The sequence below is a fragment of the Chiloscyllium plagiosum genome, unplaced genomic scaffold (genome assembly GCF_037043375.1).
Source record: "Chiloscyllium plagiosum isolate Xiang-an unplaced genomic scaffold, Cpla_swu_hap1 HiC_scaffold_5, whole genome shotgun sequence".
Classification (NCBI taxonomy): domain Eukaryota; kingdom Metazoa; phylum Chordata; class Chondrichthyes; order Orectolobiformes; family Hemiscylliidae; genus Chiloscyllium; species Chiloscyllium plagiosum.
The window spans coordinates 79,839,902-79,854,878 of NW_028270143.1; the positions used below are offsets into that span (position 1 = coordinate 79,839,902).

The 14,977-nt window shown below is 41.1% G+C and overlaps 1 protein-coding gene across 2 annotated transcripts in view; it reads right to left on the reverse strand.

Annotated features, from left to right (window-relative positions):
* Nucleotides 1-14,977, reverse strand: part of cfap69 (cilia and flagella associated protein 69) — a 117,060-nt gene that overhangs the window by 69,766 nt on the left and 32,317 nt on the right. For both annotated transcript variants that reach the window (XM_043690357.2, XM_087986845.1), the window contains exons 6-8: nucleotides 14,097-14,195; nucleotides 13,782-13,934; nucleotides 379-556 (exon numbers count right to left, since the gene is read on the reverse strand). In XM_043690357.2, the coding sequence (XP_043546292.2) occupies nucleotides 379-556; nucleotides 13,782-13,934; nucleotides 14,097-14,195 (430 nt within the window). The remainder of the gene's footprint in view (nucleotides 1-378; nucleotides 557-13,781; nucleotides 13,935-14,096; nucleotides 14,196-14,977) is intronic.

Sequence of the window (14,977 nt, forward strand, 5' to 3'; positions counted from 1 at the left end):
CATAGCAGTTTAAGTGACAATCGGATTGTGAGAATCTAGCTTGCTGGAAACACCAAATCTCTTCAAGGTTTTATGTGTTTTCGGTAACTATCAAGTTAATTTTGTCAGGCATTTAGTGGGACTATATAGTTTCCTATTGTAGAAGTGAGTGCATGAACGTATAAGGTACAAAAGAGCCAAATATATTAGTCTTTTGTTAACTCCTTCTAATATTTATCCAATGATCTGCTTTGACATAAATCTTAGAGATTTACCTAATAGAGTACTTTGAAATTTGAACAAAGGCATCAAAATCAAATAAAATTACACTTCAACTAACATCCGGAAATAGTACTTGAATAACTGCTTTGGTTTGTGTAATTATTTGAAAATACTCACCAGATACAGTCAAAATCACTCAGTTGATTAATAAGCTCCTTTTCAGAGGCTTGTTCGAGTAAGTTCCATAGGACTGCAGATGAGCAAAACAAAAGTTGGCCAGTTGGATCTGGATCGTTTAGGATGCGGCAGATTTTATTTGCTGCCAGTGCATTCAACATCAGGTTACAGTTCACAACTGGAATCAGACAAACAAGTCAAACGCTATAGTGAGCGCATCAGTGATATTATAGTTAAGATTGGCAATTAGCTTCGACAAGATCTTCAATTGTACATAAGGTATGCAACTTCACAAAGTTTCAAATACATGCAATTCAAAAAAATACTTGGGGTTGAATTTTCCCAAAATTTGGCTAAGTGTTAATTTCAGAAAGCTTCATGGAGTGTTTCCCGCCCTGAGCCCTGCTAACTTTTCTCATACAGGTTTACATAACTCAGCTCATTAAATATGTACCATCTGGTCATTTAGCTGATTTTGGAGGTATGCCGAGAATAAATTAGTCAGATTTACCACCTTTCAAAATGTGGTCTAGAAAAGCACTACAAATTTATTTCTTTTAAATCAATTTAGCCATATTTTCTTAGCTACTTTAGTGTAAGGGACAGAAATTTTCTTTTTATAAATATTTTTATTGAAAAGCTTTTACAAAACATTTATATATAAAGAGAAAAAAACCCCATCAAAACAGAAAAAAAGGACAAAGAACAAGGCCATAACATAGTATCATTGTTACTAAACAACTTATTATTCTACCAAAACAAACCTATCTACTTAACTAAAATTAAACTACAAACATATTGAATAAATACTAGCTTAAATTACATTCAAGTTACTTAAATTAAATAATGTCTTACTACTTTATTCTATCTTACTCATCACACCTCCACTAAAGCTCCCATCCCTGGAAGTACCCCCCTACAGTACCCATATTCTTTTCCTTCCAGTCTCTTCCTCCCGGTGCCCCACGGGAACCCACAAAGATTCCCACGGCTATACCATGGCCCTGGCTAATATTGCCGACAAGTCAGTTTCAATATAATTTTAAAAGGGCCGCCACGTCCTATAAAACTTCTGTTTTGTGGTGCACCATATTTGTGAGGTAATCTTGGGGGAGATGCTCCATCACCAGCTTACGCCACTCCATAAGACCTGGTGGTTTTCCCGACGTCCAATTTAGTAGAATGTTCTTCCTCGTGCAATGGGCAAGGATATTACACAGTCTCTTCCCACGTTCCCCCAGAGAGGGCAAATTTGGCAGTGCCAAAAGAAGAATTACTGGATCCATGTTAATTTCAATCCCCAGAATGTCCTTTAACTCCCTTACTATAGCACTCCAATATCTTTGGATCTTGTAACATGACCAATAACAATGTGAGAGAATGCCTATATTAATTTTACATTTGGGACATTCTAGTGACACTCCTCTTAGCTAGCCTTTCTGGTGCCATATGACCCCTGTGTAAGATCTTCAATTGCATAGCCTGTGCTGTTACACACTGAAATGTTCCAGATATCTTCCCATATCTCCGGTGAAATGTCCTGTCCTAACTCTCGGTTCTAGAGTCCTCCCATATCCCCCAGAGCACAGCCTTTCTGTAAATGATATAAAGTACTAAGTGAAAGAGTACTCGCACACTGGAGTACCGTTTTCTCCACATCTGATTTATAACGTTGGGTCAGGAGTGTGGTCTTCCTCTGTATATATTCCCTTACCTGGAAGTATCGGAAAAGGTCCTTATTGGATAACCCATATTTCTGACTTAACTGACTGAATGACATCAGGACCTCTCCCTCGAACAAATCTCCCAAACACAGAATTTCTTTGTTCTCCCATGTCTTAAAGCCAGAGTCCATTGCCCCAGGTTTAATCCTTGGGCTCCTACCAATGGGGTAAATGGTGAAATTTTAAACCAATTGCCCTCATCTTGCCTCATTATCCTCCAGGCTTTCACTGTATTCAAGATAATTGGACTATTCCATTGCTGGGTCACGGATTTCATCTTGTCCATAAATAATAAATTAATTAGAGGACATTTCGACTGTGAGACTTCAATATCGAGCCATAATGATTCTGAAATACCCAGTCACCAACATATGTTAACAGAGCACTTATTTGATATTTCTTCAAATCCGGAAGATCCATCCTTCCCTCAGCTTGCGAAAGTTGTAATTTAGTGAGTTTAATTAGAGCACGCCTATGGCACCAAATAAATGACTCCAGACAACCATTAATCCTCTGTAATTCTTATTTAGATAACAGTAATGGGAGCATTCTCATGGGATATAACAGTCGGGGAAGGACAATCATTTTAATCAGGGCTATTTGGCCCAGCCATGATAACGGTAATCCCTCTCATTGCTGCAAATCCTGTTTTATCCTCTCTAGTAATTGTACAAAGTTAACTTCATACAGCAGGTGGAAGGAAGGGGAAATAAAAATTCCCAGATACAGAAAACCTTTTGGTGACCACCTAAACGGGAATTGTATTTTATCCTTCAAGTTAGGCATCTCCACTAAGCCTCCTATAACCTGAAAAAATACCATATGAATTAATTGTTTGAATCAGTCGAGGAACAGACTTCTCTGGATCAGCCAAGAATAAAAGGACGTTGTCAGCATATAAGGTAATCTTATGTTCCCCCATTCCCACCTTTTGCGCTATTATTTCAGAGTCCCTTCTAATAGTTTCGGCTAACGGTTCAATTGCCAAAGTAAACAGCAGCACTGATAAAGGGCACCCCTGTCCAGTACTTCTTCTAATATTAAAATTATTTGACTTAACACCATTTGTAATAACTGCCGCCTTAGGATCCTTATAGAGTAGTGCTACCACCTCGCAAAGGATACCCCCAAACCAAAACGCTCTAGAACCTCAAATAGATACGGGGCATTCTATCCGATCAAAGGCTTTTTCTGCATCTAAGGAGACCACCAAACCCCAGAATCAATCTTTGCTGACACACCTGTACTGTATTCATTACTCTCCTAATATTGTTAGAGGAACTACGGCCCTTAACAAAACCTGTCTGGTCTTCTTTTATAATATGGGGCAGAACCTTCTACAATCTCAGAGCCAACATCTTCGATAAAATTTTAAAATCTACATTCAGTAGCGAGATTGGTCTATATGAAGTACATTCTTCAGGGTTCTTCCATTTCTTTAAAATAAGGGAGTTATTAGCTTCCCTAAGAGTAGACGGCAGGCAATCCTGTGTATAAGAGTATTTGTACATCCCCAGAAGTGGTTCCACTAATATATTTCTGAATTCCTTATAGAATTCAGTTGGGAATCCATCTGCCCCCAGTGCTTTGCCACCTTGGAGATGTCTTATTGCTTCCTGCACTTTCTGTACTATTAGAAGTGCATTCAAAAGGGAAGCCTGCTCTTTATTCTCATAGTGGAGATCGAGATTTTCAAAGAAGGACTGCATTCCATTGTACTATATTCGCTGCCCTCTGACTGATATAGCTCTGCAAAGTATTCCCTAAAACTAGCATTGATCTTTTTCGATTCATGGGTAATCGTACCAGCCTTCTCCCTAACAGAGCTAATAGATTGGGAGGCATTTTTTTCTCCTATCTAAATAAGCCAGATATTTACCAGGCTTATCTCCGAATTCGAACAGTCTTTGTTTGGCAAAGGAGACCTCTGTTTTAGCCATTTTTGTGTGTATTGAGTCAAGGGCAGCCGGAGAGCTGTGACCCACTGGAGTTTAACCAATGACGGTTTATTATAACATATTTTCTCAGCTACCTTCAGTCGGGCCTCCAGCAACTCCTGCTGCTCCTCCCTCTGCCTTTTCCTAATTGTCGAATATGAAATAATCAAACCTTGTAAATATGCTTTAGTGGTCTCCCAAAGTATTGCCGGATTACTAGCCGTACCTGAATTAATATCCCAAAAGGTCCTGAATTCCCTTGTAATATACTCAATAAATTTACTATCCGCTAACAAAAATGAATCCATGCAGGAGTGACGTACATTTACTCCACTGCCCTTAGCTTTAATATCTAAGTATATTGGTGCATGATCCGAAATAGCTATATTCTCTATTTTACATGAAAATATTCTGTCCAGACCGTCAAATGGCATAAAAAACATACCAAGTCGCGTATGACATTTGTGTGGGTTGGAATAGAATGTGAAATCTCTTCCGTTAGGGTGGAGATACCTCCACACATCCACGAGTCCCAACTCATCGCACATGTCCACCAACTGTTTAGACCGTGCGGGCGTACCTGCCAGGCCCTTTGGCACCCTTTAAAATCTCTGGATCTATAAGGCGATTAAAATTCCCTCCTACGGTCGTACGACGAACCCCAAGATTCATTCATTTAGCCATTGCATTAATTAGAAATTTAAGAGGGGGCGCCGGGGGACAAAATACATTCAGAACATCATATTCTTCTCCATTTATAAGGGCTTTCAAAATAATAAACCTTTCATGATCATCCTTGATCTGCTCCGTTACTTGGAAGGGGAGGTTCCTTCTTATCAGTATAGTTACCCCTCTACTCTTAGAACTGAAGGATGAGAAAAACACCTTTCATAAACCCCCCCGATGCAGTTTCAGATGTTCTTTATCAGTTAGGTGCGTCTGTTGCAGTATGGCAATATCCACCCTTGCCTTCCCGAGGCTCGACAAGACCTTTTCTCTTTTAATAGGGGAATGACTCCCTTTTATATTCCAGGTGCACCACCTGAACAAATCATTAGTTATGGTCATCTAGGACAGCCCGGGGTTTCCAAGGAGGAAGGAATTTATCTGAGGCGTGACGAGTTACAAAGATACTAATTGTATAAAATCTAAAAGCTTTTCCTATAGGAACAACTACATCTGAAAAAAACACTACATTTAACTGAAACTAATACCTAAATAATCCCCCATTCACTCGAGATCTTCCCCCCCCCTCCCTGCCAATAGAGGGCACCCTTCCCAATACTTATTACCATCTTAACCCCGTCTAGCTGAGGTTGTGCCCTAGCCCCAGGCAATTCACAAATAAAAAAACTTGTTATTTACATTCAGAAGCAGTGGATATCCAAATCCAACCCCCCCCCCCCCCCCCCTCCACACACACACACACACACACACACACACACGTCTTAGTAACAAATATAGTCACCCCAAATGCAGGCTCAAAGAGACAGCATTAAAAGAAAATCCTAGATAATACCCGGCTAACAGCTAACCGATATATAAAATAGTTCCAATTTTACAAATTTACAACAATACCATACATGTACAACCAATAATCACAAAAAAGGGGAAGTGGGAAAGGGGGAGAGGGAAATAGAAATGGGGGTAATTCGAAAAAAAACCCCAAACCAATGTCCGCAATAATGCCCTCTCTCCTCCCATCCCAACTCAGGTCCTTCGTTTCAGAGACTTTACAAAGTCCTTCACCTTTTTATCAGAGTCAAAGTTATATACCGTCCCGCGCGTGGGTGAAACGCAACACGGCCGGGTACCTCATGGAGTATTGGATTTTTAAGCTCCTTAAATTTTATTAAACATTATCAAATGTTCTTCTCCTCTTGACTGGGGCTCCTGAAAAATCTTGAAGAAACATTATTTTTGAACTTTATACATTAAGACTTCCTTCCCAATCTTCTTGCTGCTTCCACTATTAACTGCTTTTCTTTATATACAGGAGCTGCACTAGGACCACACTGGGGCGCTGATCCAGCCCGGACCTGTGTGTTACAATCCGGTGGGCCTGCTCCATGCTTACCAGGTCTGACTCCAACTCTAACTGCAGGAACTTCAGGAGCCATCCCTGCAGGAAGCCTGTGAGATCTTCGCCTTCTTCACATTTTGGGAGGCTCACGATCCGTAAGATTTTCCTTCTATTTTGATTTTCTAGATCATCGACTTGATCCTGAAGGACCTGAACCTGGCCTTCCAGCGTTCGGGTCCTTCCTCCCAAGACCTCCGCCAGGGTCTCCGATGCCATGGTCCTTTCCTCCACTGCCTCCAATCTTCTGTCCAGGAGCTAGATTTCCTGCTCATGCTTTTTTAGCATGGCAGACAGTGGCTCCACTGCTGCTTGAATTCACTCTCCGAGTTTAGTAAACTCTGAGAGTAAGTACTGCTGTCCTACTAAATCTGGAGGGGCCGTCTCGGGAGACTGAGTACTGGCTGCAGGCACCCCCGGTGTACTAGGGAAGTGCCCTGTCTGCTATCCTCCTTTAGGCCCCTTTCCTTTACCGGTCTTCATCCTGGCCTGAAGGTGTCTCAGGTGATTTCAGCAGCTCAAAATAATCAGTAAGTTTAAATTAATACTTTTTTCTTCTTGCGGTGGTTGGAAAGTGGGGTAAAGGTCCACCTTGCCCAGGGGTATGGCAGAGAGCCCAGCACAGCAGATCACTTAGACTGCCGCCATCTTGGATCTCCCGGCAAGCTTAGGGACAGAAATTTTAAGAAAAATCAAAATATTTTTGAGGTGAGACAATTTGTATAATTAAATACAAACCAAAAACTTGGTCAAATTTTTTTGACTACTGTTTAAGGTTAAATTTATGAAGTCGACTATTGCATGGATACTACTTTTGAGGGGCGGAAATTCTCGCCCTTCAAAATTCATACCATATCATTAGCAGAAGCCAACTGATCTCTAAATAAATTAAAAAAACAACGAATTACGGTCATTCTGAAAACGAGGAGTGGAGTGCAATGGCTGGCACATTGGAAGACGCAAAGCGGAGCAGGACAGCCGGTGGACTGGCTCACAAATATTGATCTGTTATCTGTCAGGAACTAGGGTTGACTTTTACATGGGATATCTGGAAAATTGCAGATTTTTTTGCCAAAAATAAGGGGTTCACTTTTACATGAGATGGACTACTACTTGAGCGTATATGGTATAGGTAATATTGTAGGCATGATATGATAGAAAGCCAATTTTGTAGGAACCTAGCTAAGAAGGTAAACTGTAGAACTGAAAAACTTTCACAGTTTGAATAAATACTCTCAATGTGATAAAGAGCAATGAAGAAAACATAAGAACATGCAATGCCTGTTTATTGACAAGGATATGATAGTGAAGTGTTAACATGTCAATGACAAGTAAAAGACAAAGATAAATCTCACACAGCACCAGGTTATAGTCTAACAGGTTGGACTATAATCTGGTATTGGGTGATTTTTAACTCCAGACCAACACTGGCACCTCCACATCAAGTAAAAGACAGGCAAAACTCAGGAAGAGGCAAAACTCGACCTACTATTGGGAAGTAGGGCAGGATAGGTGACGAGGGTGACAGTGGGGGAGGATTTTGGTACAAGTTAGTAAGTTTGCAGATGACATCAAAATTGGAGGTGAAGTGGACAGCGAAGGAGGTTACCTCAGATTACAACAGGATCTGGACCAGATGGGCCAATGGGCTGAGAAGTGGTAGATGGAGTTTAATTCAGATAAATGCGAGGTGCTGCATTTTGGGAAAGCAATTCTTAGCAGGACTTATACATTTAATGGTAAGGTCCTAGGGAGTGTTGCTGAACAAAGAGACCTTGTAGTGCAGGTTAATAGCTCCTTGAAAGTGGAGTCGCAGGTAGATAGGATAGTGAAGAAGGCTTTCCTTTATTGGACAGAGTATTGAGTAAATGAGTTGCGAGGTCATGTTGCGGCTGTACAGGACATTGGTTAGGCCACTGTTGGAATATTGCGTGCAATTCTGTGAAATGTTGTGAAACTTGAAAGGGTTCAGAAAAGATTTACAAGGATGTTGCCAGGGTTGGAGGATTTGAGTTATAGGGAGAGACTGAACAGGCTGGGGCTGTTTTCCCTGGAGCGTCGGAGGCTGAGGGGTGACCTTATAGAGATTTAGAAAATTATGAGGGGCATGGATAGGATAAATAGGCAAAGTCTTTTCCCTGGGGTCAAGGAGTCCAGAACTAGAGGACATAGGTTTAGGGTGAGAGGGGAAAGATATAAAAGAGACTTAAGGGGCAACTTTTTCACGCAGAGGGTGGTAGGGAATGGAATAAGCTGCCAGAGGATGTGGTGGAGGCTGGTACAATTGCAATATTTAAGAGGCATTTGGATGGGTATATGAATAGGAAGGGTTTGGAGGAATATGGGCCGGGTGCTGGCAGGTGGGACTAGATTGGGTTGGAATACCTGATCTGCATGCACAGTTTGGAGCGAAGGGTCTGTTTCCATGCTGTACATCTCTATGACTCTATGACTAAGAGACCATAGTTCTATTAATTTTAAAACAGTTATGAAGAGGGACAAAACTGGTCCATAGGTTCAAGTTCTAAACTGGGGCAAGATGAATTTTGATGGAATAAAACAGGAGCTTGCAGAGATTGATTGGAGTAGTTTGTTTGCAGGGGAAGGGACCTGTGGCGAGTGGGAGGCCTTTAAATGTCAGATAGTTAGAGTTCAAGGTCTCTATGTTCCTGTGAGGGAGAAACGCCGGGTTGACAAAAATAGTGAACCCTGGATGACAAGAGATTTTGAAGCTTTGACAAGAAAAAAGAAGGAAGTATGGCTAAGGTACAGACCGCTGGGATCAAGGGAATCCCTGGAGGTATATAGGAGATACAGGAGTTTACTGAAAAAGGAAATCAGGAGGGAGAAAAGGGGAATGAGACAGCCATGGCTGAGAAGATTAGGGTGAATACAAAGAGGTTCTTTAAGTATTTTAAAAGAGAAAGAAAAGCTACAGAGAGAATAGGACCCCTCAAGGACCAAAGTGGACATGTATGTGTAGAATTGCAGGACATAGTCGAGGTCCTCAATGAATATTTCTCCTCTGTGTTTCCCAGTGGAGAAAGACATGGAGACTTGGGAACTTGGGGAAGTTAATGGTCATATCTTGGGGACTGTCCATATCATAGTAGAGGACATGTTGGATGTATTAGAATGTATGAAGGTGGATAAATCTCCTAGTCCTGACCAGATATATCCACGAAAACTGCAAGAGGCCAGCACGGTGGGCGGCACGGTGGCACAGTGGTTAGCACTGCTGCCTCACAGCACCAGAGACCCGGGTTCAACTCCCGCCTCAGGCGACTGTCTGTGTGGAGTTTGCACATTCTCCCCATGTCTGCGTGGGTTTCCTCCGGGTGCTCCGGTTTCCTCCCACAATCCAAAAATGTGCAGGTTAGGTGAATTGGCCATGCTAAATTGCCCATAGTGTTAGGTGAAGGGGTAAACGTAGGAGTATGGGTCTGGGTGGTATACACTTCGGCGGGTCGGTGTGGACTTGTTGGGCCGAAGGGCCTGTTTCCACACTGTAAGTAATCTAATCAAAGAAATTGTGGGGGCCCTGGCTGACATTTTTGCATCATCGTTAGCCACGGGTGAGATCCCGGAGGACTGGAGGGTAGGGAAGGTTGTGCCCTTATTCAAGAAGGGCTACAAAGAAAAGGTAGGGAACTATAGACCAGTAAGCTTAACATCTGTGGTAGGTAAGTTACTTGAGAAGATTCTGAGATAAGATATGCATGCATTTGGATTTGATTAAGAATACTCAGCATGGCTTTGTGTGTGTGAGATCATGCCTCACAAATTTGCTAGAATTCTTTGATTAAGTGACCTGGAAGGTTGATGAGGGCAGGGCGGTAGATGTCTATCTGGATTTCAGTAAGGCCTTTGATAAGGTTCCACATGGTAAGCCGCTCTGGAAGATTAGATCGCATGGACTTCAGGGAGAAAGTGAGGACTGCAGATGCTGGAGATCAGAGCTGAAAATGTGTTGCTGGAAAAGCGCAGCAGGTCTGGCAGCATCCAAGGAGCAGGAGAATCGACGTTTCGGGAATGAGCCCGAAGAAGGGCCCTCCTGAAGAAGGGCTCATACCCGAAACGTTGATTCTCCTGCTCCTTGAATGCTGCCTGACCTGCTGCGCTTTTCCAGCAAAACATTTTCAGTGCATGGACTTCAGGACAAGCTGGCAAATTGGATACAAAATTAGCTTGATGGTACGAAGCAGATGGTAATAGTGGAGGGATGCTTGTCGGACTGGAGGCCTGTGACTAGTGGAGTGCCTCGGGGTCAGTGCTGGGCCCATTACTGTTTGTTATCTATATAAATGATTTGGATGAGAATGTAAAAGGCATGATTAGTATGTTTGCTGATGACACTAAAATAGAAGATATCGTGGACAGTGAGGAAGATTATCAGAAATTGCAGCAGGACCTTGATCAGCTGGTGAAGTAGACCAAGAAATGGCAAATCGAGTTTAATTTTGATAAGTGTGAGGTCTTGCATTTTGGAAAGTCAAATCAAGGGAGGAATTTCATGGTGAAAGGTAGGGCTTTAAAGAGTTTAGTGGAACAGAAAGACCTTCGGTTCAGCTGCACGGTTCTCTGAAAGTGTAGTCACAGGTAGACTGGGCAGTGAAGAAGGCTTTTGGCACAATGGCCTTCATCAGCCAGGACATTGAGTATAGAAGTTGAGAAGATTTGTTGCAGTTGTACAGAACAGTGGTAAGGCTGCACTTGGAGTACTGTATTTAGTTTTGGTCACCTTGCTACAGGAAGGATGTTATTAAACTGGAATGAGTGCAGAAGAAATTTACAAGGATGTTGCAGGACTCAACCATCTGAGTTATAGGGAGAGGTTGGACAAGCTAGGATGTATTCTTTAGAGTGTAGGTTACTGAGGGAGGATCTTATAGAAGTTTGGAAAATGAGAGACATGGATGGGGTGAATGCACTCAGTCTTTTCCCCAGGGTTGGGGAATCAAGGACTAGAGGGGATTAGTTTAAGGTTAGAGGGGAAAGAATGAAAGGGAGCCCGAGGGGTAACTTTTTTATACAGAAGGTGGTACGCATATGGAATGAGCTGCCAACAAAGTGGTTGAGGTGGGTACATTAACAACATTTAAAAGGCATTTGGACAAATACCTGGATAGGAACGGTTTAGAAGGATATGGCGAAAGTGAGGACTGCAGATGCTGGAGATCAGAGTCAAGGTGAGAATGGTGCTGGAAAAGCACAGCAGGTCAGGCAGCATCCGAGGAGCAGGAAAATCAACGTTTCAGGCAAAAGCCTGGTTTCCTGATGAAGGACTTTTGCCCAAAACATTGACTTTCCTGCTCCTCGGATGCTGCCTGACCTGCTGTGCTTTTCCAGCACCATTCTAAGCTTGACTTAGAAGGATATGGGCCAAGTGCAGAGAAATGGCGTTAGTGTTGCTGGTCATTTTGGTCGGCATGGGCCGGTTTGGGCCAAAGGGTCTGTCTCCGTGCTGTAGGATTCTAAGACTCTATGACAAGTAAACAGTAAAAACAAGGTAAATGAACTATGAGAATTAAGGATATAAGCTGCAATGTAGTGTGTTAGAGTCAGAACTTGATGAGATTTATGAGGTGTCTTCGGCTTATATTTATAAATAAAGTCTGTGCTAGCTGTACACAAGACTTGATGTAGCTTTTAAATTACCTCAAATATATTCCAGGAAAAGATCTTGAATACTCAAACTCATAGTAATTATCATACTAGTGCAAACAAACTAATCCTACAAAGAAACAATATATACTTGAGTAATAGTTAATCTCATGTAAACGTCGACCCCCTATTTGTGCCCAGAAAATTTGGAATTTTCCATATATCTCATGTAAAAGTCGACCCTTGTTCTTCACAGACAACAGATCAACATTTGTGAGCCAATCTGCCAGCCGGCCCACTCCACTCTGGCTTTCCAGTCTGCTGGGTGCCTTACTCCACTCTGGGTCTTCCAACGTGCCGGCAATTGCACAATGCTCTGGGTTTCCAGAATTACCTTAATTCATTGTGTTATTTTATCTTTATTCGTTTAGAGATCACTTGGGCTTCTGCTAATGACGTGGTATGAATTTTGACTGGCATGAATTTCATCCCCTCAAAAGTAGTGTCCATAGTTGACTCCAAAAAGTACAGGGCGACCCCCATATCCGCAGAATCGTTTTCCGCAGTTTCAGTTACCTGCGGTTTACCGCAGTCGGAACATATTATAGAGAATGTTCTGGAACCAGGGGCCAGGGGGCTGCTGGCAAGGTATGTTTGCCATTCAATTGAATGGGTTCACTCCTATCCGCGGTTTCGGGCTTCTGTGGTAGGTCCTGGAAAGTATCCTCCGCCAGTACGGGGGAACTACTGTAGTCAAAATAATTCAACAATGACTCGAGTATATACAGTAAACACTTTCCTTTTCCATACATTTGAATATATCACTCAAATGTAATAGCTATTTTTCAGGTGATTCTGCCAAACCTAGGAGGGAAAAATAGTATCTTTTAAGTGGATAACTAAATGTCCTCATACAAAGGATCTTCATACAAAGCAGGATTCAGGAGACTCAGAAGGAATAATTGAATTCGTTCAAAAAAAATGGGCACAGAGATAGAACTGATTAATCTGTGTCCATTAGTACTGATGCAAATAGAAAACTTGCAGCTGCCTGCTTATTTAAATAATATCCATTTCAGTAATAAAAGCCTTGCATGCATTATTAATGCATGTGTCAAATGAGCCCCAAAGTTATGTTAGTTTAACACAACTTAGTTATCCCAATCTCATTGAAACACCTCTTAAAAACAAGGTACTCTAGATGTAGCAGATTTTGGAACAGTCAGAGATAACTGTGCAGAAAGATGAGTGGAAGTGGCACAAGAGATCTGCGAATGTGCTCCAAGTTTCTCAAAACAGGATGAGAGCCTTAGACCAGGAGGTGAGCAGGAGACTAGGAGACCTTCCAGGTGGACACTAAGAGTAGGTTAGGTAGAGGTAACTGTCATGTTCAATGCTAACAGTTGAGCCCTGAGGACCCAGATGCAGCATCCAGAAATATACAATGACACCCACAAGTGGTGTAACCTTCATAGCTTCATCTCAACAGCATACAGATTTGGTAACGTTGGTGAAAACCTCACATTCATATTTCAGCATCTGTCCACTACTCAATTATGACAGGCACATCAGCCAAACATATTGTACCATATTTACCAAGGATATTTTCCTCTCTCTTGCTGAAGGTGAAACATTAACTTTAGAGGCAGCAGCACCACAGGCGTGGGGGAAAGAAATGCCTACATTTTCTCAACCCTAAGGCACAGATAATACTTGCCGTATGTTTATCCAGATTATCTCAACAGCATTGGAAGATTTACAATAGCCCATGATGTATAGGAAAAGGGGAGAACAACAATTTCTGCACAGTATCAGAGTCCCAATATTCTTACATAATACATCAATGCAACATCTATGATTAATGGTATTGTGAATGAAAATTGCTACAATAAAAATAATTATTGTCTGATATATTTCAAAACTGATTTTATTTTAAATACTGTAGATATTTTGCATAGTGGATAACATAACAAACATCTTCCTTAAAAAATGGTAACAGAAATCGGAATAAGCTAATATAAATTGAAGTATACTTGAAACAGTTCAATAGGTACTTACCAGATGAACGTGAAAGACACTGCAAGGTCTGGATTATCTGTAACTTGACCTTTGGTTGGTTTTCAACCAGGGTAAGCCCCATGACCAGGGTTTCTACCACACCACTCTCTTCAATCATTTGCATATTGTAGCTTTTACTTGTTGGATAATATTCTGAAAAAAAAAAGTGTTAATTAAAAATATGTCTGAATAGTAAAACAAGTCTTCTTGAAAATAACTTACTTGCATTCAATCAAGATTATAGTAAAACTAAGTAATATTGACACTGTAAACAAACCTTTGGAAAAAGTTTAATGGATACATTATACCAAATACCTTCAATTTCCTGTCTGGGCGAGTCTTTTGAATACAGTCTCATGATGGAGTCACAGATTTGTAATCGGACCTCTGCATTGCATACCCTCAGTAAGTAACCTGTCAAAAAGTTAGTGAGAATTACTGTGTTACAAAAGTTTATTTTCCTTACTTGAAAGCTTAATTTTGATCTCAAATTATTGTTTAGTTTCCATATTTTTCAGCATCTGGACTATTTATAATTAATAGGCACTTTTCAGGTTATTAAAAATGTACTAAGGGAAAACTGTGGATGGATAGGCAAGTAGTCCAAAACTGTTAATGTTATTAAACTTGTTAATCTACCACAGCAAATAAAGTCAATATTAGCATTACAGGCATTAGCCTATGAATGTAATCTGTTTCCTCCAAAATGGAGTTCGTTATCAACAGTTTCATTCCCTTCAGCCCTAAACATGACTTCTTAAATATACTGGTGTAGATTTATTCCTTAACTATTTGGATATTAAACATTCAATACATAAATATGGAGAAGAATACATAAATACTATTTTAGTGCAGAATGTCACACAAGTATAGCAGAATGCAAACTTACCGCCACGGGGATTATTTGGGGTGTTTGGCACAGAAGCATTTAGGGAAGCTATGTAACCATATGGAGAATTGTGAATGGGGTGTGATGAAGAAAGCTAGCAGAGGTATGTTTGAGCATAAAATCAGCATGGAACTGTTGAGATAAATGGCCTACTTCTGTACTATATTTAATTAATAAAAGAACTTGTCTAACTTTTTTCTCTGAACTAAATGGATTGAAATTCCAGCACACTTTGAAAGGGGTGTCCAAACCTTTCCGTCAGACATTCTATTCTGCACACTCTAATGAGTAAAAATGAAAATCCATC